This window comes from Syzygium oleosum, unplaced genomic scaffold (assembly GCF_021117445.2).
Source record: "Syzygium oleosum isolate NSW1041296 unplaced genomic scaffold, Sole_v2.1 Sole_v2.02, whole genome shotgun sequence".
Lineage (NCBI taxonomy): Eukaryota > Viridiplantae > Streptophyta > Magnoliopsida > Myrtales > Myrtaceae > Syzygium > Syzygium oleosum.
Window position 1 is genome coordinate 16,800,540 of NW_026607486.1, and position 20,907 is coordinate 16,821,446.

At 38.2% G+C, this 20,907-nt stretch overlaps 2 protein-coding genes and 1 pseudogene across 3 annotated transcripts; all 3 read right to left on the reverse strand.

The window, feature by feature from the left end:
* Positions 1-75: 75 nt before the first annotated feature.
* LOC115670939 (uncharacterized) lies at positions 76-1,913 on the reverse strand. Its single transcript, XM_030592350.2, has 3 exons — positions 1,276-1,913; positions 1,073-1,164; positions 76-614 (listed from the first exon to the last, which is right to left on the reverse strand). The coding sequence occupies exons 1-3, from the start codon at positions 1,598-1,600 to the stop codon at positions 318-320; spliced, it is 714 nt and encodes a 237-aa protein (XP_030448210.1). The 5' UTR covers positions 1,601-1,913; the 3' UTR covers positions 76-317.
* A 3,866-nt stretch (positions 1,914-5,779) lies between these two features.
* On the reverse strand, positions 5,780-12,127 carry LOC115670929 (agamous-like MADS-box protein MADS2). 2 transcript variants are annotated; one of them, XM_030592339.2, is made up of 8 exons: positions 11,607-12,121; positions 8,275-8,359; positions 8,036-8,097; positions 7,819-7,918; positions 7,573-7,614; positions 7,439-7,480; positions 6,558-6,694; positions 5,780-6,282 (listed from the first exon to the last, which is right to left on the reverse strand). In XM_030592339.2, the coding sequence occupies exons 1-8, from the start codon at positions 11,789-11,791 to the stop codon at positions 6,192-6,194; spliced, it is 744 nt and encodes a 247-aa protein (XP_030448199.1). In that variant the 5' UTR covers positions 11,792-12,121; the 3' UTR covers positions 5,780-6,191. The 2 variants fall into 2 exon arrangements, with proteins under 2 accessions (XP_030448199.1, XP_056164934.1); XM_056308959.1 differs by lacking the exon at positions 7,573-7,614 and having other exon boundaries at positions 11,607-12,127.
* Positions 12,128-17,859: 5,732 nt separating this feature from the next.
* Positions 17,860-19,699, reverse strand: LOC115670106 (agamous-like MADS-box protein MADS2; annotated as a pseudogene).
* Positions 19,700-20,907: the final 1,208 nt, after the last annotated feature.

The following is a 20,907-nucleotide window of genomic DNA, read 5'->3' on the forward strand; positions in this document are numbered from 1 at the left end:
TTTACCCGATCAATGCAAACCGACGCTATAACACCTACGAAGATATCGGGTTATGTGGTTAACACGAGCCGAGTCTGGGAAAGTATATTCTCTACAAATTCAGATTTGGCCATCAAAGAGAAGAATCCGCAACCCTTTTTCTCTGAACACCCTCCGAGACTGGAACATGGTCCGTGTTTTGATGACTTTAGTATGTACAGAGAATATGAATTGGGGGTAGAAAAAGAAGAAAGGACCTTCACATGCACCGTGTCATCAGATGTGAGGCGATTTCAACATCAAGGACCCGAAAACAGCTTAAAATAGGAAGATTTGATTCAAGCAAGGAGCCAGAAATCCTTCTGGCGCTTGGTGGTGATCAAGTAGCCGCCGAGCTTCTTGCTCTTCCTCCTCACGGCAATGGCCATGCACTCGGCGTTTTGGATGCAGTACTCCACGACTCCTCCGCCGGCGCTGCCCATTCGGTTCCCTCCGACCCACATCATCAGCAATCTCCAGCTTATTGACCTCTTCTTTTGGCCCAACACCAGCAGGGATGCTCCACTCTTTCTTGCCTCCTCCAGAATCTTTGGACCCTTCTCTTTACCTTGCACTAACACCGTCTCAATTTGCACCTACCAAAACCCAGTTTTGTTTAGTTAAATATAACTACAAACTGGAAATTTAATGTCCAACAGATGCAGCCGACTGAACAAGGAATGCCCATAAACGAGAAAAACTACTTCTTTCAATTCACTTGTAGAGGAAAGAAAGTGAAACACATGGCGTGGTGGAGTGAGAATTTTGCCCCTTTGTTTAAGCTTTTGCTTTCTTTTTTCCCCTAATCATCCACTCAAAGAAAGAATCAAACGCTTGTGAAACTAAAAATGATAATCGAATATGAAAATACAGGGGCCATTGGAGAGACAAAGAACTTATGATGCCCTCTAGGACGTGAAAATCAGTGAAGAAACCACTTAAAAAAAAAGACACATTATGCACAAGATCATCTAGAATGGGCGAGAGCAAATTTTGGTTTAATGGATTCTAAGCAGAGTTCTTGACCTCTAGTGAGTTACAATTATATACCCACCTCAGGTCTCTTCAACTGGCACATATTCTTCAGGGACTGAACAAGCTGATAAGCCCTTGGAGCTGTCTCCTTGTTACACTCTTCACAGGTTCCTGCAATCAATAAAATCAACACAAGAACCTGTTTGCTTCAAAAACCACTCATCAAGACATGCCCACACGGAGATAAATTCCAAAAAGAATTAGTGCGTGAAGAATTCAGACCTTGTTGAGCCGGTTTCGTCACGTGCAACAGTATCATGATGTCCTGGCTCTGAACTGTGTGAGACAGTGCCCATTGGAGAGCTCCCTTCGCTTCCATGCTCGAATCCACCACGATCAAAATCCGCCGCCCTGTCGCCTGCCCGGGTTTCTCCCCGTTCCTGGGCTTCTCTTCCTCAATGCTGCCGCCACCTGGATTTTCCATTTGTCGATCAGGTTTGACGGCATTCGGATCCGCCTTTGATTGTATGGGAGGTGACCGGACTCTCACGTGAGGCCTGATCCTGTTGAGGCAAAATCCTGGCAATCTTGTGCCTGTCCTCCCCATTTTTCCTCGAGTGCAAATGTTCAGGTGAGACACACAAAACAGGAAGATGCCGAAGCGAAATCTGTACAGATGCTGTGCCGATTTCTAGAGGTTGGTCTCGGCCAAATTTTCACATTTCTGCTCTGCTTTTATTTTCTCCTCTTCCCTCGTTTCTTCCCTGCACTTTTGGGCAACCTAATCATGTTGGTTGCTTTGTTGCTTTAAAAATTTATCCTGTGGGGGCTATTCCTGAACGTGCCTGTCATGAATCTGTAGGGCCAGGACCTCTTAGACCAGCAATCCCAGCACAAAGTGGCTTTTTTTAAGAGCTAATTATAATCTCGGGTGGTTAAGTAAGCTTGATTTGCTCCTTGGTCTTTCCATTACTGCCTTTCTTTATGTTGCTGATGATTGTCCTGGAAGATCCATGTGATGTCATCGAAGCGTGTTGAATTGCTTTTTCTCTTTTTTCCCTGTTCTAAACAAGAACAGCTTTTGCTTTCTGGAAGGAGAATATGTGAAGGCCGCTGAATGCAATTTGCACGTATGTGTATGCGTTTCTTTTGCTGTACACAAACGTGGGTTCTGTGTTAGAAAACATCAGACACTCATCTGATTAGGACAGATTGCTGCTGTCTGAGAAATCACGCCGTCAATTATACACATTCATAGAAACTGCAAGAATCAACCAGCAGTCAATTGAAAGTTTTCTCTTTGATCTGCAAGCTGGTGTCTCCCCGATTTCTCTGGATCATGTAAAATATTCATGGAAAATGTAAAGAATGAGATTTCTTGCAGCTTAAAAGAAAAATATAAATCAGCTGCATAATGTGGGGCAATTATATTAAAATTGGTAAATTGACTTCTTCTTGACCAAGCATGAGGGAGAGTACGTAGCATTACTCTCACCCTCAGTTAACTTTTACCTGATGTACTACGAACGAGAATACACCTTGATCCCAACATAAATTTAACAAATTTGGACTCACGCTAATCGTGTTTCTAAACTCAATTTAACTGATGCGCATGCACCGTTAATTTCTCGACGCGTAACTAACAAAGTGTAAAATACAACGATATTAAGGACGATTATTTCGGTCGTGCCCCGCGCTGCATCTCGATCCGCAAGATTGGTCATGTGTGAGATGGAGCAAACTAGACAAGCCCAATTCTTAATTGTGCAATGATGGCCGAATGGTGCCTAAGGTTTGAGATTAAGGGGCCAAATCACATAAAAGCACCAATATTTTAGTGGGCAAAAGTTACCTACAGCATCTGTTGTCCTTTTTCTTTTCTTGTCCGACACTGGACCCGAATCATAGGCCCAACATCTTTAAATTATGGGGGAAAAAGGGCCAATTATCACGCCCAATTAAAACCTAAATTTTCCAGCTAAGCTCTTAATATTTTTTTATTTACCCTTTTATGGGAAATTAAAAAAAAATTGAGTTCCTTTTTTCTCTTTTTTTACTTACATGACCTGCTTGCAGAATAAGCAATGCACAAAAAAGACCAAATAGTGGCTGGCAATCCTAAAGAGCCATGATGATGATTGTGGGGAAACATGTCACTTGCTAAGAATATCAAAAAGCATAACACACACCAACGAAAGAACCTCTCTTTGGCCATCATTATATTCCACCTTCCATCAAAAGGGCTCACCATTAATTAATAATTAACGTTTAAAAAGATTTTTTTTTTTTTGCAAAATTCAATTCGGTATATTGGAATTATTGATTGATGGTGAGAAATCATCTAGACTATTATATGGAGCAAAATCGGTCTCCTCCTTTTAAGGGATCGCAACTCTTTTTTTATTTATTTCATGTTATTTTATTTACCCGGAATATTCTCAATCGGTTATTTCATAAGTATCCTGTTAATGATCAAATGTAAATCGATAATTCTACTTCATCTCTTACGCGCTTCGATTTTGACAATTGAATCTTTTTTTATCTTATAAACTACCTTACCAAACAAAAAAAAAAGTTAGAATCTTCAACCATTTTTCTCTTTTCACAATATATGTGCAATTTATTTATATTGCGTCTTTATTTTCAATTTGATAATTAATAATTCAAATATTTTGCAAGAAGGCAATTCTGTGAAATTTATTGTATATCAACTTTTGCATACACGCATTGCGTGTAAACGTTTGCCAGTTGACATAATATCAAGAAATTGTACTATACATATGGAAAGAGAATAAAATATCGCGGTTAATTTTTCTCGCAAGGTCATGTTAGAAGAGACTCAAAAGTTTAAAATTAAAATACGTTTTAGTGAAGATAAAATTATTAATTTACAAAGTTGTCCATTGGTGGAGGAATATTTGTAAATAACTAATTGAGTGTGTGTGTGTGTGTGTGTGTGTGTGTGTATGGGTAAAAATAGGAAGTCCTCTTTGTTATATAAAATAGTATAGAAGAAGTGGTCAATCTCATTACATAGTTCGATTTTGCATGATTTTATATTGATATTATCATCGATTATTCATTATTTCTTTAGGCCGGATTTGGAAGAGAAATTAGGCTTAATAACCTCTGAACTGGGCTCAATCAATACCAGAGACATATCAATGACTTACCATTTGCACATAAACAATAATCGGTTGAAATTCCAAGATTCATTTGATTGTTCTTGTTGATTATAGGCCCTCGAAATTCGATAACCAAATCGAACCCGGATTACACGACGCGATAAACCATAGCACCGAAACATTTCGAAGGAAAAAAGAGAGGGAGGAAAATCCCCGAACGTCGAAATGCAAGATGCTCTCCTAGTTCATGATGCCAATGCCAATGCACCACATCATTCGTGCGAACTATGCGAATTGATGAAGGAGGACGACGACATTCCCTTTACAAAGGTGGATGAACGCGAACCAACCACCCTCTTTTGACTTTTGTCGAGAAGATGACCAAAATTCCAATCGACAACCAAAAGAGGGCCTTTCGTAGTCTCGTTAATGATTCGCATTAAGACTGGCCAACCGAAGCCTCTCGACTACTTTCCTCGAAGTGAGAGAGAGAGAGAGAGAGAGAGAGAGAGAGAGAGAGAGAGAGAGAGAGAGAGAGAGGAAGGAAAGGAGCTTTAAGGAAAGGGCTAGCTCGACATGACCCATGAAGAAAAATTATCTCTTAATCGGGTCTAATTAGATCTATCTCGACACCTTTACATGTCTTGTCTAATTGGTATGAAAAAACAAGACAAGAACAAAACATATCTCACCGAGATAGATATTGCAAGCTTTGGATGTTACCGACACGTCTAGTCTTGGAGGTATATAGCCCGTGCACGAATTGTTCTCATATGCCTCGGAGTTGATGGATATGGACGCGACATCTAACCCCAAGAACAAAGTATTATTCAACACGAACACGCTACGTTCGTGATGCTCTTTCACATCGAGAATGACCTCACGAGTGCTTCCTTCCTTCTCCGACTTAATTATAACTGAAATTGATCAACTTGTCAGAATACGATTTTCCTAATCGTTTATTTTCTGCAGAATAACTGGTGCCTTGGAGAAACTGCCGTATTTATTCTGCTCAACTTGTCGGAATACGGTTTTACCCACGTTATGACTATACATCTTGACGTGCAAAGACAACACCGTATCCCTCTCTTTTGCTTGTACTGGGCTATCAAAGATCGAAAAATGAGAGTGCCCTAGAGCACTTGTTAAGCGTCACTGAACATGCTTAGCAAATGTATAATTTTCCGTTTGAAGTAACGAAATGACTTTCTTCAAACATGTACTTCTTTGGTGTTCCGTTATAAAATGTACACCCTAGGCTAGCTAGTTTGTCTTATGCTGTTATCATCAGAATTAAGTGGAAAAGGAGGAGATGAACAGACAAAGCATTCTGACATAGTTTAGCTCAAAAGGCAACGATCTTGGGATGATATAATTCAAGATTCATGTTAGCATTCGAATTCTAGGGTCTCGGAGGATCGTGATGGATCATATGGTGGCTGATAAAAGTTCAACAAATATGAGTCATGAGAGAATCACTGTAATGTTTAGGAAATCTAGATGAACTTTGAAGTTCAGTGACAGAATGAAAGTGACCCTGAAAGTCACCAGCCGGGGCATGATCATAAGGAGCAAGTTCTTTGCTAGAATGAGGAACACAAGGTACCCCCGACTCACCAGTAATCAAACTCGTTAGTAAGCCGAGAAACCAAGGGAAAAACAGGTTAAGAAATGGTAAAATAGATGAGTTATACTTGTTCCAGGACATCAATTGTGTCATCAGATAAACATGATCAGTTTGATCACGTTCTGCACGATGCCATCACTTTACAGACAATCCGGAATTCCAAACGCAGAAAACACAAAAAAACTAAGTCCTCCGAAGCTCTTATTGGCAACCCACAACTCACTTGGTGCAGCGAGACTATGACATCGATCGGTAATTATATTACAAGAAGGACAACATACATATACAGTAAGCCATTCATTTTGTAAATTGCTCCTAGTTTGAATGGCAATTAGAGGCCATCTACAATACCAGACTTATTAATCTCCTCCACAAGCATGCCAATACTTATATTTTGTGAACACACACTGTGGTTGGTCATGAATCTAGAAGCAATTATAATCAAGTCAAAGCATCCAGCCAGGGATGAACCGATTAGTACCAGTTTGAGCTGAGCTTGCCAAGTTGTTCTGCTGCTCAGTAGACATGGGATTGAAACTGCATGACAAGATATTTTCTTTTACAAACAACATTAGGGAACTGCATGCTAAAATGTGTGAAGGATTTTCGTTTACATAGTAAAAAATTCTTCCCACGTGCAGTGTCAATGAAATTTATTTAGTGTATGTTGGAGTTGAGATCAAATGTTGGACATAATAGTCAATCGACCAATGCTGCTTGTAAGGAAGTTGTTTGTTTTCGAATGGTGTGGTACACAAAAGTTCAATGACAATAAACAATCTTTGGACTGAGCAAAATTGCTGAAATTTTACCCCATCTGCGATGCATCATTATAGTTGAGGGGTTCGAAGTTATACTGCAACTGAGCAGCTTGGTTGTTGTAAATCATGTTTCGGTCTCCTGCATTTGCGTTCCATGACAATTGAAGCTCAGCATCAATCTCCTCTATCTGCCAAATCAGTTCATGAAGCCACCACTTAATTAGATAGTTTCTTGATAACATAACACGGCACTTATGTATTGGACTTAAGTGGAAACAAATCAAACTCGGCCATCAATTATGTTCATTCAAGCTTGATCAATTGCATTTTTTTGCACTAATTTTAGGTGAATACCTTTTTAATGCAACTAATAAACTTTCTGATTTACTCAAGTTTGCAATATCCAGCACTAGGAAACGTATTGGTAAGATGTACAAGTACTTGAAGACACATACAAGTGTGCGCATATGTATATGCATTTTACCTTCCAGATCAGATACTAGGGATGGCTGTACGCCCTTTTTTTTTTGTTATCGAAACAGCCAACTAGTTATTGGCAAAACATTTGTGAATCATACGATTATCTTTAGTGCAACGGTTATCTGTTTCACCAACTATGAACAATCATGGCGCTATCCCTAAAGACTAGAACTGTAACCTATGGCACTTATCTCTCCCACTATGAGGGAACAAAGAGGTGGATACGCATATGTCTTTAGCCTAATGATATGCAGTCAGCAGATTGTTTAAGAGGCGGAAGACAGAAAGATCTAGTGGCCGAGAAAAGGCGGATGAGCGAAGATCATCAAGACATTTTTTTACTGCAATGTGCATGTATAGAAGTGAATTGATCGTGCCATAACTTAGAATATAATAAAATGTAACAACTTCTTACACTTGTACACTTCAATAGATGTTAGTATTACTGTTACCTTTCTTTTTAGGGCATTGTGGGTCTCAAGTAACATGTCCTCCTGTAAATCAAGAAAATTAAAGCCAATTACATAGGACGTTAATACCGGTTGTAAATCAGCCACACCGAATAACAAATATTCATATCTTTTACCTCTTTGCGAAGTTCATCCAGTTGACCGAGCATGAAGTTACTCTGCTAACAGTATATAACTTGAAGTTCAGATAGCATTCTCCTTTTCCAGAGCAACTAAACTTTAAAATATCTAGACCAGCAAACATCTTATGGCGCTATAAGAAGTAAATTGCTTTCACAGCATCATGACTTTTTGAAAACATAATCAAGGAAAACATAGAACACAAAATAAAAATGCAGTAACACGATAATCTTTGGGAGTACCTTGGAAGACCTGATTTGCCTTAGTGACTTGTCCAGCTTATCCTCCAGCTGGTCCAGATCCTCCATGTTTAATTCCGCTAGGTCTTCCCCTAGAAGATTACTGAGAAACGCCAAGCATTTAAGTAGTCTTAAGGAAACTTCCTCAATACACGTCAAATTATCCCTAGCAATACGAGCAAATAAACTATTTCCCCATCTAGATAGATGTTGCGCATACCTTTGTGAACGTTGTAGAGATTCAACTCTCGTCTTCAATTCAAGGTATTCTCGGTAACAGTTCTGCTTGGAAAATCAAGGACATACATGAGAGATATGTCAACACCCAATTAATCAAGAGACTTTTCTACTAAATGTCACGCAAACACAATTCAATTATATAAAGCGAAATAGTCTTCATGCTGGAGAAGAGAAGAAACTAGCCCTAAGGTGCAAATTGTAAAGACATCAAGGTAACACCTGAATCTTTTTCGGATCTTGGGTTGCTCCCATTTCCAGAACATCGTAACTGCATCTTTGGTACTTCTCAATGGTCGCAGCCATGCTAGAAAAAAGGACCCAAATCATCAGTTCTAGATATTGCCTTTACTCTAAAGGCTTAGATTTCGAGTGATAAGCAACATTTGCACAACACAGAAGTTGCAATTGAGCAAGAGGTTTGGCTTTTATGGCATTCAGAATCACATGGACAAAGAAAGAAGAGAAAAGGCGATTGATTTTATTAGCTTTTAATTAAAGTGAACATAGAAAACTCATAATTTGTTAAACACTTTTCTAAATTAATCGCTTCTATCACTTACACAAATGAATGAATCAAAATTATTTTCATAATGAATGAAAATGTTTAGGCATAAATTGTTATTGATAATAAAAGTATTTTTTTGCTGACCGATTTTTCTAAGCGATATAAACAATATTAGGAAAATGATTTCCAAATAATCCTTTTTTCGAGAAACAGTGAGCCCTAATAGCCAAACCAAAGTACTATAACGAATCCATTCAAGAAGATCATCTAGGAAGAAGAATATGTGTTTCCAGGCTTTCAAATCTACAAGGCGATTTTTTCATGCCCCATAATCAAAAGCCAAGCTTTGACCATGCAAACGTTAGAACCAGTGATTACGTATGTTAACATGTAACAACAACAACAACCACTGTTCTAGCAAAAAAAAAAAAAAACAATAACAACCACTGTCTACTTGACTATGTAAGATCTAAAATTTAATTCGCAATGTTTTGACCATATCCACGCACAAGATCAGTTGAAATGAATATATTTACCAAATGGAAGGAGAGAAAATATTTCTTAATCATAAAGTTTTCCTTTTTTTTAGAAATAACTCTTGTAAGATTCAATAACAATAAACAGTTGAAGCTTCTTTCTAACAGGAGAAACGAGTTAAGTAGTTGCTACTCAACACTCAATCTTTGTCTACGAATCCGCCAAGTTGTCGGAGTCATGAACTAACAAGTCACAACATGGCTTATTACCGATTTTGACATCATCATGTTAAGTAGCCGCGATATACCCGACACTTTCTCCATGCATAGCGAAAATTACATTACACATTTGGCATCTACAACATAAGACCTCCATCAAACCTAGTTATAGTATCAAGTGAGATGGTCTGAGTCCTCACCAACCTGCATATTATGCTTGGTTGAGAGGTAAGGAGAGGCTGGGAAAACATAATGACATAGGTCGCTCCATATGTCACTATATATGTTGTGATATATCCAATCCAATCATCAAAATCAAACCCAAAAAGTGTTTATATATAGCATGTCATAGTAGAGAGTTTTAAACAACATTTATTCACACTAGCAAACGTTTGTGTTAGGTCTGCTACTAAGGAAAACTTACCATTGTATGAAAGATAAGTATGCATTTCATCTATTGGCCATTGGGCGACTTGTTTTTATATTTGCAGTGAGCTTAAGAGAGATACATATGATAAAGATCGCGAGGTCTAACCAAAGGGTAACAAGGAAAAGGGCCAAATGAGACGAACACTGCGTTAAGGTTTGAGGATTAAGATCACTAAACGAGAGGAAGAAAATTCTATAGATGAAGATCAAGAACTAGATGGAAACCAGGAGATAGAACCAGCAAAAAATATCAAAGAAATAAAAAGTCGATATGTCGATATTTTTCATATTCAATCATAGCAAAAAACTCTGAAACTACGGAAGAACAGGATCATCTAAAACTAAAAAATTCTAGGAAAATAAGTAACTAGATAATAATATTATAAAACATGAAACCCTGTCGTAAAATGTAAAAACTAATCAGATACAAATTTTTAGTTGAATTTCCCCATTCTAAATCACCACGTCATCGTCCTACGTGATCCTATCATAATTGTCAATTGATGACACCTTACCCTCATTTTTGAGGAAAAAAGTTGAGGGAACTCACTTAATCAGCATAATTATCTCAATAGACTAAGAGTAAATAGCTAAATTTGCCATAAAAGGAAGTTCAAACAACTAGCATCTGACTTCGAAAGCTTCTGTTTGCCGATTTAAGTCGGTGGACAGCAAATTGTGTTGAAATGAAAGCTATTAAGATTACTTGTTTATCTTTGGAACACATATACATTTAAGTGTATGTTTATGCTACATAATCATGGTTTAAAATGTAAAATGGTCATTGAATAACTTATCGGTTTAAGCTTAAAAATTGTTATTGTTTCCACAAAGAGAAAAAGGCAAACCTAATTTTATTACTAGCCAGCTTCCACACTTAATAATCACTTCTAAGTGGGAATGAAAAGCTTATGGTCCATCAGGTGTGTATAGTAGCCTCTGTTTAAAGTGGGAATTACATAGTACATGGAGGAAAACTAAAGCTGACCATCAAAAGCTCGAAAGATAGAAAAAGAATGACCGAAAAGCCACGAGAAATTGTATCATAAAAACATCACCAAAACAGTAGTATGACAAAGAACAAAATGATGGGTAGATTTGATTAATCAGTGTCGGTTTTGATAAAGGAAAGATCACTTGCATGCTTAACCGTTCGCAAGAGACGTTACTGCTGTAAGGATGCGTCCAGGGTTTCTCCCCCATAAAATCTTTCGGAAAAAGCTAAGGAAAAGCTTCAAGAAAAATTATGAAAAGCTCTTCACCTGTGGTTACACTCAAGCTGCGAATTGTGATTGCTGGAAACACAAGCTATATAAGCACAACTTTGTTCTTTTGCATGACAGTTCATGATTATACAGGAAGATGGCTTTTTCTGGGACATCGCACCGCTGAATAGCAGGTGGAGGCAAAAACAAAGGCCTAGAACGACGATGCGTCGCTCAGAGGAATATTTAGACAAGAAAACACAGTGTTTTTACGCATTGATTTCGCAAGAATTTCTGTATGAAACATGACGCTTGTTGTAATTCTGTGAGAGCGTTTCAGTTCCGTACAAGATTTGTTAAACCGTGCGTAGCTGCAGATGTATTGAAGGCCAGAAGAAAGAGGAAGTGGAGCCAAGCCCACTTCTCAAAAAAGGAGATGATCAGAAACCCAAGGAAGCAAGAAAACTGTGTAGCCGAAAGCTTTTCTTCACGGTGAACAGTAAAACCACAAAAAAGAGTCAAGAAACTGAAATCCCAAAAAAAATAACAATAAATCACCATCTTCTTATGGCAGCACCAAGATCCAGATCACCAGGATTTGAGGGTTTCTCAAAAGAATTGTGAGGAGAGAATTTAATGAAACAGTATGATCTCAATTCTGGGTCACATCATAATATTAACAATAAAAACAAGTAACAACACACAAACATGTGATACCTTGAGCCGCTGCAGAATTCATGGACCTTGCCGCGGCTGGAGAAGATGATGAGACCGACCTCGGCTTCGCAGAGCACCGAGAGCTCGTACGCCTTCTTGAGCAGCCCGTTCTTCCGCTTCGCGAACGTCACTTGCCGATTTATCTTGTTCTCGATCCTCTTCAGCTCCACTCTCCCTCTTCCCATAGCTTTGTCTTACCTTTTTCTCACTTCGAAAATAAAAAATCCTCCTGATCGGTTATTCCAATTCTTAAAATGGAAGTATAACTATTACCCAACCCAACCCAACCCCTCTTGCTCTCTGATCTCTCCCTCTCTTGGACTAACATAGGATTCCCTTTCTTGTGCTGTGAATCTTTTTTAGCACAATAAAATGGCTTCTCTCTCTCCCGCCCTCCTTCTTCTTAAGGAAACTCCTCCCTTTTCATTCCGGTCGTAGGTATTAGGTTTCTTATTGTGTACCAGACAGACCTCACTACACAAGCCAGTTAGCCACTTAGAGAGGGAGAGAGTGAGAGAAGGAGACATTTTTTTTGTTTAATAGTGTATGTAGAAACCCTTGGCACAATCTTGCGTTCACAGTCAAATCCAACAGTGAACTGTTTTTATTTTGGTAATAAGTATCGATGTACTTGTTCTAAGGGCGATGAGTATTAACTGGCAAGGATTGATGTCCACAGGCGCGGGCATGCACTTACTGTAGACAGTACACAATGAAAGGGATAGTGACTAATATATAGTCCAAGAAGAGTTAAATAGACGGGCGTGAGTAGTCCACATCGCCCTTATACGGATCGTAAATAACCCTATCTGAATAGGTGTCGAATAGTTAACTAAGGACCACCGTCTTATAAACATAAGAATAGGAGGTTTTGGATTCGGAAAATTCTCGAATATGCAATAAATGTGAACATGCGTGAAATTGAGTAAGTTTACCTAAACTTTGGTACTCACTTCGTTGAATCAACCGGAAGAAGGCAGGGAAAAAAAAACAGCAATGCAGTTCCCTCGCAAAAGTAGGTCCTAACGACCCATGGAACAGGAGGGAACGTGGTTTTCTCTCTTGTGAAATGAATTGAAAGGATGATGTTGCGTTTTAATTCGTACAGCACTTCCGGGAGAATGGGGAGTCAAATTATCTTACGATGGAGGAGGAAAAGAAAAGGAAGAGAATGGTTCGAATGATACCTTCTCATCCCTTCTTGCATTTTCAAATGGCTCCAAATCACACTATCCATCATGCTAAGAAAACAAGCTTTCTCATTGTGGTGTGTGATGATATCACTCTTGATCAATGGCATTGCCCTAACTATCAACATGCAAAGAAAAGCATACATATGAGCACAATCGAGATGCGGATTAACACTCTTAAATCCTCGACGTATCAGAGACACGAACTACAGTGATCGAATCATTCCCTCTCGACCCGATGGCTTCGTGTGGAAGAGAGAGCTGATCAGGAGATAAGAAAACAGTGTTGACGACACATTGAAGTACCCTACAGATTAAGAAAAGTAACTTATTATGTTATTTAAATTGATGTTTTGTTAAAGCGATTCCTCGTTAAAAAAAGGAATCCCTCGATCTCTTCATACCAGACTTTAATGATGGTTAGCAACGCATGATCGTGACGCGAATCAATCTTTATCGCGACCGAAGTGCATCCTCCTAATTCTCAAAGTCTGTCGTGGGCGGGATTAATCCCTTAGGGGGGAGGGGGTCGCATCTTCTTGTTCCATCAATCCACGCAACACATACACACAAGCCGAGCGTCCCGTTGAAAGAAACAGCCGTCTTCTCCGGGCTTTTGGGGACAGACCAGACCGATAAGGAAAGCCATGTTACATGCCCCGCACTGTCGAAGTTAGAGAGGGAGGGGAGGAATGGCCAAGATTCTCTTGCGTGTCGACCTCAGATTTGCTGTCGCGACTTAATGGTTTTGCAGATGGCCCTTTGATTATCGTAAGCAGCAGCAGCAGCAGCGGCGGCAGCAGAACGGTGTCGTGGAATGTAGCCCCGAGGTACCCAGGGAGAGCCTGAAGGACACTGTTGCTGCTGGCTAATGATGTCTGTGCTGACATGCATGCACGTCGTCCGAGACGGTACGCCCCCTGGGGGAGACGATGGGGCCTGTAGGGGCCTTACATCACCCCTTTGATACGTGTCGAGTTCAGACACGATCCGTACGCTTTCCCATCTTGGGGCCACTCCCTCTTTTTTCATTCCCGCTGGCTCGTTTCCTGTGCTAGTTTCTTTCTTTGGCCTTCTTTCCCTTTTTTTCGCCTTTTTCGTTTTCCCCCCTTTCCAAAAGAGAAAGAGAGAGGAAAAACAAAAAAAAATATATATTTATTGAAAATCCTAAAACTTATTACGAAAATACAAATAAGTCAAAAAATTTATCACGAAAGTGCAAAGTTCGAAAATTTATCACAAAAGTGCAATTGAGTTCTAAAGGTTTCAAAAAGTGTAATCAACGGAAGGACTTGATTGAACCAATTTGACAAGTTTTAGAACTTAATTGCACTTATTGAAAGTTTTTGAACTCAATTGCATTTTTTTGATAAATTTTGGGACTTAATTACACTTTGTGAAAGTTTTAAGACTTGATTATATTTTCATAACACGTTTTAGAACTTCCAATGCACTTATCAAAAGGCAATGCTATCTCCACTCCCATTTTGACTAAGACATTCCTTTTTTTTCAATTAAATGACAGAAATACCCTCCTCTCTCTTCAATTTATTATTTCTTTTTTTATCAAGCTAATAAAAAAAACTGCCTTAATTTCTATCATCTCTCTTTTGAGTTTCACAATACAAATGCTCCATTATACTTGACAGAATATCATCTTATCATGCATTATTTGACTTTACTAGGAGAAAGTTATTAAATTTAATTTCGTGTCATATTTTTTATCACCAAAGTTACATATATACGACAGCTTATAAGCACACAATTATTTGCCTATTTTTAATCATATAGTTTAAGACTATATTTCAAAGTTGAAGCTTAAAATTCAATCTAATTATCTAGCCAATTTTGATCAACAACGGAAAAGAAAAATTGATCAAAATATGGAAAAATAATCAAACGTTAAATATGTTTATGTTTAGATCATATCTAAATATTAAAAAAGAAAACATAAGCACAAAAGGAAAAAAAAAAGGGAACTTCTTGTTGCTCTACTCCTACTGTGAAGAAAGTAAGTAATATTGATTATAAATTCAATCTAATAGCAAGTGGATCAAAACTTTAAAATATGTTTTTTTTTTGGTAAGGGAAACTTTAAAAATATGTTTATGCTTAAAACTTTCATTTATAATAATCTGATGTTAGCTTAAAAGTAAAGAATTTGTAATAAGATTCTCAACCCCATTGAAATACAAATTAAAATGTTTAACTTTAAAACTCCACAAATTTATTACAGAAAGCAACTATAAGGTCAAAATTGGCTAGATATATAGATTGAATTTTAATTTCCAACTTTGAAATAAAATGTCGCTCAAATTATTTGGTAAAAAATAGGCAATTAATTATGTGTTCATATGCCTTATAGCCGTCATAAATGGAAATTTATAATAGTCTATGCAGCTTTTCTGATTAAAAATATGAGATCATATATTAAAATTAACAAACTTCTCTAGGCAAAGTGATAACAAAATGCAAGATAAGATGATATCTTGTTGAGAATAATCGAGTTTTCGTATTGTGAAACTAACAAAATAAATGACAAAAATAAAGGCAATTTTGTCGGTTAGTCTAACAAAAAAAGAAATAATAAATTGAAGACAGAGAGAGAGAGAGGGAGAGAGGAGGGTATTTTTTTTGTTTAACTAAATAAATGAGTGTCTTAGGCAAAATGGAAGTGGAAATAGTGCCGCCCTTATAAAAAAAAAAAACCACGTTTTGCTGGTTACCGATTGACGACTTATTTGTATACTTCTCTCTCTTCCAAATACTTAAAAAGAAAAGAGGCCCGCGTTGGGAATTTTCGTTGAAATATTTCAACGGTTTTGTAACGGCTTTGATAGAAGCTAAGACAACCATAAAAGAAATTAGATTTGTAACGGTTTTTGTAACTCCTCTTGAAGATACGAACTGGTAAAAATACGCAAGCTTTAGTTTGTGGTTATAATGACAAAAAATCAAATCGGCTCGTTCGTCCTTATGTTTTTTTTTTTTTTTGATAACCCAGGAACCCCCCGCACGGCCGACAGCTGGAGGGGTAAACCTGGGGTGACGCTAGCGCAGGACCCACCACCACGGCGCCACACTTAAGAATCCCTAACGACTACGCTGGGGTTCGAACTCCGATCCCTTCGTGGGGGGACAAGAGCGCAAGCCAACGCAGCCGCTGCGGGCGGTGGTCGTTCGTCCTTATGTTGATCCTTACAGACCTCTTGAATCTTCTATTTACTTACTTCTTTTTCTTTTATTTGTTATTTTTATTTATTCTCTTGTGTGCAATGCAGCTTTACTCTTCTTTTCTCTATTATTGATAGGAATTCCCTTGTTAAAACCCTATGAATTGGTTTGAAACCTTGTATCATATTAGAATGTGGTGATTCAATAAAACTTCAAACTAAGCCCAACAAATCCATGAGCAAGATTATTGGATCACCACTTATTCAATGAATAGATATAATGGCAAAAAAACCAAAGAAAGTTTTGTCCTTTGATAAAATATAGAGGAATTTTTTAAAAAAGAAGAAAGATCTTTCGATTTATAATGTTTTGGAAATTTTTTTGGAATCCGGTCACGAGTTGCTCTAACAGTTTTGTAATGGTTTTCAATTTGATGCAATAATTGATGAAGGAAAATGACTCTTTTACCCACAAATTGTTACTTCGAACATAATCCAAAAATATATTCCAAAACAACAAAATTCTTTTCTCAGCTTCCATTTTCTTTCCTTTCTTTACTAGGCTTTACATACAAATTTGTTGTTCACGTTCCTTCTATTATTCATTGTAGAGGAAAAAGGAAGGTCTGTTGTATCTTAGGAGGATAGTCGCTAGACCTTGTTGTATTGAGTTTCATACCCTAAATACTTTATGTTTAAGGACAGTGCTTGTATGACTCAAATAGTTGATCTTATTTTTACATTTTTTCCAACAATTTTAACACAATTTTCGCAAACGTCTTGGTAAAAATGGATAATAAAGATTAGAACTAATACCATTAAAGATTCAAAACACACGCGTCACATTTACCCCAAATTAATTTCGTGTCACAATAAATTCCAAATTGGTACACTCCGACGAATCAAATCTAAGCTTGCTTCTGTCCAATATACTGTTCAAATTCTGACATGGAAACACAGGTGGCTTGCGATTCGTCTGGCATTGGATCTAACACGAAAATTTAGAACTAATAGCTCTTAGAATTGGCGTTGTCTTAGAAATTCAAGCTCCTCCGATGGATCTCAGTTCTGCGAGGAAGAAAAGATCTTGGAAAGAGTCAGGAAACTTTGGCATTTTTCGGCCGAACATTTAGATTGTTGGCAACGTATCTCTTCGCAAACTTTGCCATGGAGAAATGCCAAGTCCAGAGGGGAATCATTCTCCAGCAAAGAATGTATGAAGCCTCACAAGATTACCCTTACGTTATCTCCATCGAACACCCTCTTGATGGTCGTGGATAGCAACTCCTCTCCATTCTTGCCATTTTCAGCAGCTTCCCTTCCAAGCAAGAGCTCCCTTGGGTTTTTGGAAATCTATTTTTCTAAGATTTTGGTGATTTGCGAGAGAGAAATAGAGAGAGGAGCATATTCCATTTGGCCCTAATTTGTAATATTACTTTATTTCCTTTAAATTTGGCTCCCCATATGAACGTCGTTTAAAGAGCCATTTATGATGATTTCCATGTCGGATGCATGTTAGACGAGTTGCTTGTCACGTGTGGTTTCACGTAAGCAATTTAGTGATACACCAGACAGAAGCAATATCGAGTAGATTTGACACATGTGCACCGGTTTAGGATTTCTTGTGACACGAAAATTAGTTTAAGGTGAATATGTTGTGAGTATACCGGGTTGGGATCACTGATGATGTTATTTCTTAATATCAACCTTTCAATAAATAATTACTTCTTCGCGTGGCCATAGTAAATTTTTCAGGTAGATCAGTAGCTTTCTATTTTGACTGATAATAATAAGTTGCCTTTTGATGCGGTAAACAGTTTTTCGAATTGTAACAAAATTCTTCCCACGAGCAGCGTCCATGAAATTTACAATTCTGTGTTGGAGTTGAGATCAAATGTTAGACATAATAGTAGATCGACCGACGCTGCTTTTTAGAAAGTTGTTTGTCTTCAAAAGGTGGAATACCCAAAAGTTCGATGATAATAAACAGTCTCTGGACCGAGGAAAATTGATGAAATTGTGCCCAATCTGCGACGCATCGTTATAGCTGAGGGGTTCGAAGTTACACTGCAACTGAGCAGCTTGACTGCTGTAAATTGTGTTTCGGTCTCCTGCATTCGTGTTCCACGGCGATTGAAGCTCGGCATCAATCTCCTCTGGCTGCCAAATCAGTTCGAGAAGCCACCGCTTAATTAGATCGCTTCTTGATAACATAGCACGGCACTTATGTATTGGACTTATGTGGAACCAAATCGCAGTCGGCCATCAGTTATGTTCATTCAAGCATGCCCGGTAGCATTTTTTTCACCGTCATTTTAGGTTAACGCTATTTGAACGCAGATAATAAGCTTTCTGATTTACTCAAATTTTGTCGAGCCCTAGGAAAAGTATTAGTGTGATGTACAAGTACTTGAAACACAGACAAGTGTGCGCAAATACGCATTTTACCATCCCAGATCACATACTTGGGACAGGATGTACGCCTGGTAATTGGCAAAATGTTTGTGAATCGTTCGTTTATCTTTAGTACAATGGTTTATCCGTCTCACTAACTATACGGCGCTATCCCTAAAGACCGGAACTGTAACCTGTGGCACGTATCTCTCCAACTCTGAGGGAACAGAGAGGTGGATACACACAAATCTTTAGCATAATGATAGGAAGTCAGCAAATTGTTTGAGGGGCGGAAGACAGAAAGAGGTCATGCCGGAGAAAATGAGAATAAGCGAAGATCAGCAAGACATTCTTTTGCTGCAATGTGTGAGCACAGAAGTGAACTGATCATGCCGTAACTGAGGGTAAAGTAAAGTGTAACAACTTCTGATGCTTTTACACTTCAATAGATGTTAGTATTACTGTTAATTCTCTTTTTAGGGCTTTGTTGGTCTCAAGTAGCATGGCCTCCTGTAAATCAAGAAAATTAAGCCAATTACATAGGACATTAAGTTACCTGTTGTAAATCGGCCACACCGAGTAACGCATATTCGTATTTGTTACCTTTTTGCGAAGTTCATCCTGTTGACCGAGCATGAACTTAGTCTGCTAACAGTATATGACTTGAAGTTCAGATAGCATTCTACTTTTCCAGAGCAACTAAACTTTAAAAATCTTGACCAGCAAACATGTTATGGCGTTATAAGAAGTAAAGAACATCTGACTTTTTGCAAAAATGATTAAGGAAATTATAGATACAAAAAAAGTAACGCAATAATCTTTGGAAGTACCTCAGAAGATCTGATTCGCCTGTCCAGCTTATCCTCCAGCTGGTCCAGATCCTCCATGTTTGATTCCGCTAAGTCTTCCCCTAGAAGATTACTGCGAAATGCTGAGCATTTATTAGTCTGAAAGAACCTTTCCTCCTTACCCGTTGAATCATCTCTAGCAATACGAGCGAACAAATTATTTTCCCCTCCAGATCGATGTTATGCCTACCTTTGCGTATGCTGTAAAGCTTCGGCTCGAGTCTTCAATTTCACATATTCTTGCTAATAGTTCTGCTTGAAATCAAGTACACGAGAGATGTGTCAGCACACTAATTCATCAGGAGGTACTAAATGTCACATAAAATTAATTCAATTATCTAGAGGGATACAGTATTCATGCTGGAGAATAGAAGGGAACTAGCCCTTAGTTACAAATTGTAGAGACATTGAGTTAACACCTGAATCATATTCGGATCTTGGGTCGCCTCCATTTCCAGAACAACATAACTGCATCTTTGGTACTTCTAGATAGTCGCAGCAGTGAAAGAAAAAAGGGACCCAATACATCAGTTCTAGATATCGCCTCAGACTTTAAAGGCTTTGGTCTAGGGTGATCAGCAACATTTGCACAACTCAGAAGTTGCAACATCAGTTCGGCCTTTATCGCATCTAGAATCACATGGACAAAGAAAGAAGAGATAATCCAATTGAAATCCTCCAAATCGTCGAGGTCATCAACTAACCGAGTCATAGAATGGCTTATTACCAGCTTCGACAGTATCATGTTTGGCAGCCCTGACTTACAACACTTTTTCTGCACATAGCGAATTCTATGTTACAGATTTGGCATCCGCAACACAAGACCTCCATCAAACCTAGTTGCAGTATTAAGATATAGATTGTTCGAGTCTTCACCAACCTGCACATTATGCCTGTTTGAGGTAAGGAGAGGCTGGAAAATAATATACAGCAGATGCATCGCTACATATGAAATGAGGGGAAAATGAAAGGCCAGTCAAAATCAAACCCAAGAAAATGTTTATGGAACTATATGTATAGCATGTTATAATATATAGTTCTACAGTCAACATCTATTTATACTACCTAACAGTTGTATTAGGTCTACTAGTAAGGAAATTTTACCATTACGATGGACAAGTATGCATTTCATCTATTGGTACTTGTGTGACTTGTTTTAACATCGGCAGTGAGCTTAATGAAGATTGCGAAGTTGCTGAGGTATAACAAAAGGGTAACGAGGAAAAGGACCAAGCTAGACAAACACTGCATTTATGGTTTAAGGAGTGAGATCACTCGACAAGAGGGAGAAAATTCAATAGATGAAGAACAAGAACCAGATGAAAACCAGGAGATAGAACCAGCGAAAAGATCAAGTAGACTAGAAATCAATATGTCGATATTCTTCACATTCAATTGTAGCAAAGAACTCAAGCATAAGATCATCTAAACTAAGAATCCTGGGAAAATAAGTAACTGAAATAACTGATCATCAGAACACGTCAAAAGATATCGAATCTTGTCTAGTTGTCAATTGAATTCTCCCATTTTACATCGCCACGTCACTATCCTGTAGCTAATTGATTACGCCTACCCTTATCTTTGGGGAAGAAAGACGAGAGAATTCACTTAAGCAGCACATTTTGGCAACTTTGACACAATTTTCCAAAGGTGAAAATGCGTAATGAAGGTTGGAGTTAATACCATCAAAGATTTT

Coding starts and splice junctions, on each gene's coding strand:
- LOC115670939 (XM_030592350.2), bottom strand. CDS start 1,600: ATGGGGAGGACAGGCACAAGATTGCCAGGATTTTGCCTCAACAGGATC. Junction 1,165..1,275: donor GACGAAACCGGCTCAACAAG/GTCTGAATTCTT, acceptor TATTGATTGCAG/GAACCTGTGAAGAGTGTAAC. Junction 615..1,072: donor GCCAGTTGAAGAGACCTGAG/GTGGGTATATAA, acceptor GGGTTTTGGTAG/GTGCAAATTGAGACGGTGTT.
- LOC115670929 (XM_030592339.2), bottom strand. CDS start 11,791: ATGGGAAGAGGGAGAGTGGAGCTGAAGAGGATCGAGAACAAGATAAAT. Junction 7,481..7,572: donor TGGATGAACTTCGCAAAGAG/GTAAAAGATATG, acceptor CTTGATTTACAG/GAGGACATGTTACTTGAGAC. Junction 6,283..6,557: donor AATGATGCATCGCAGATGGG/GTAAAATTTCAG, acceptor CTTGTCATGCAG/TTTCAATCCCATGTCTACTG.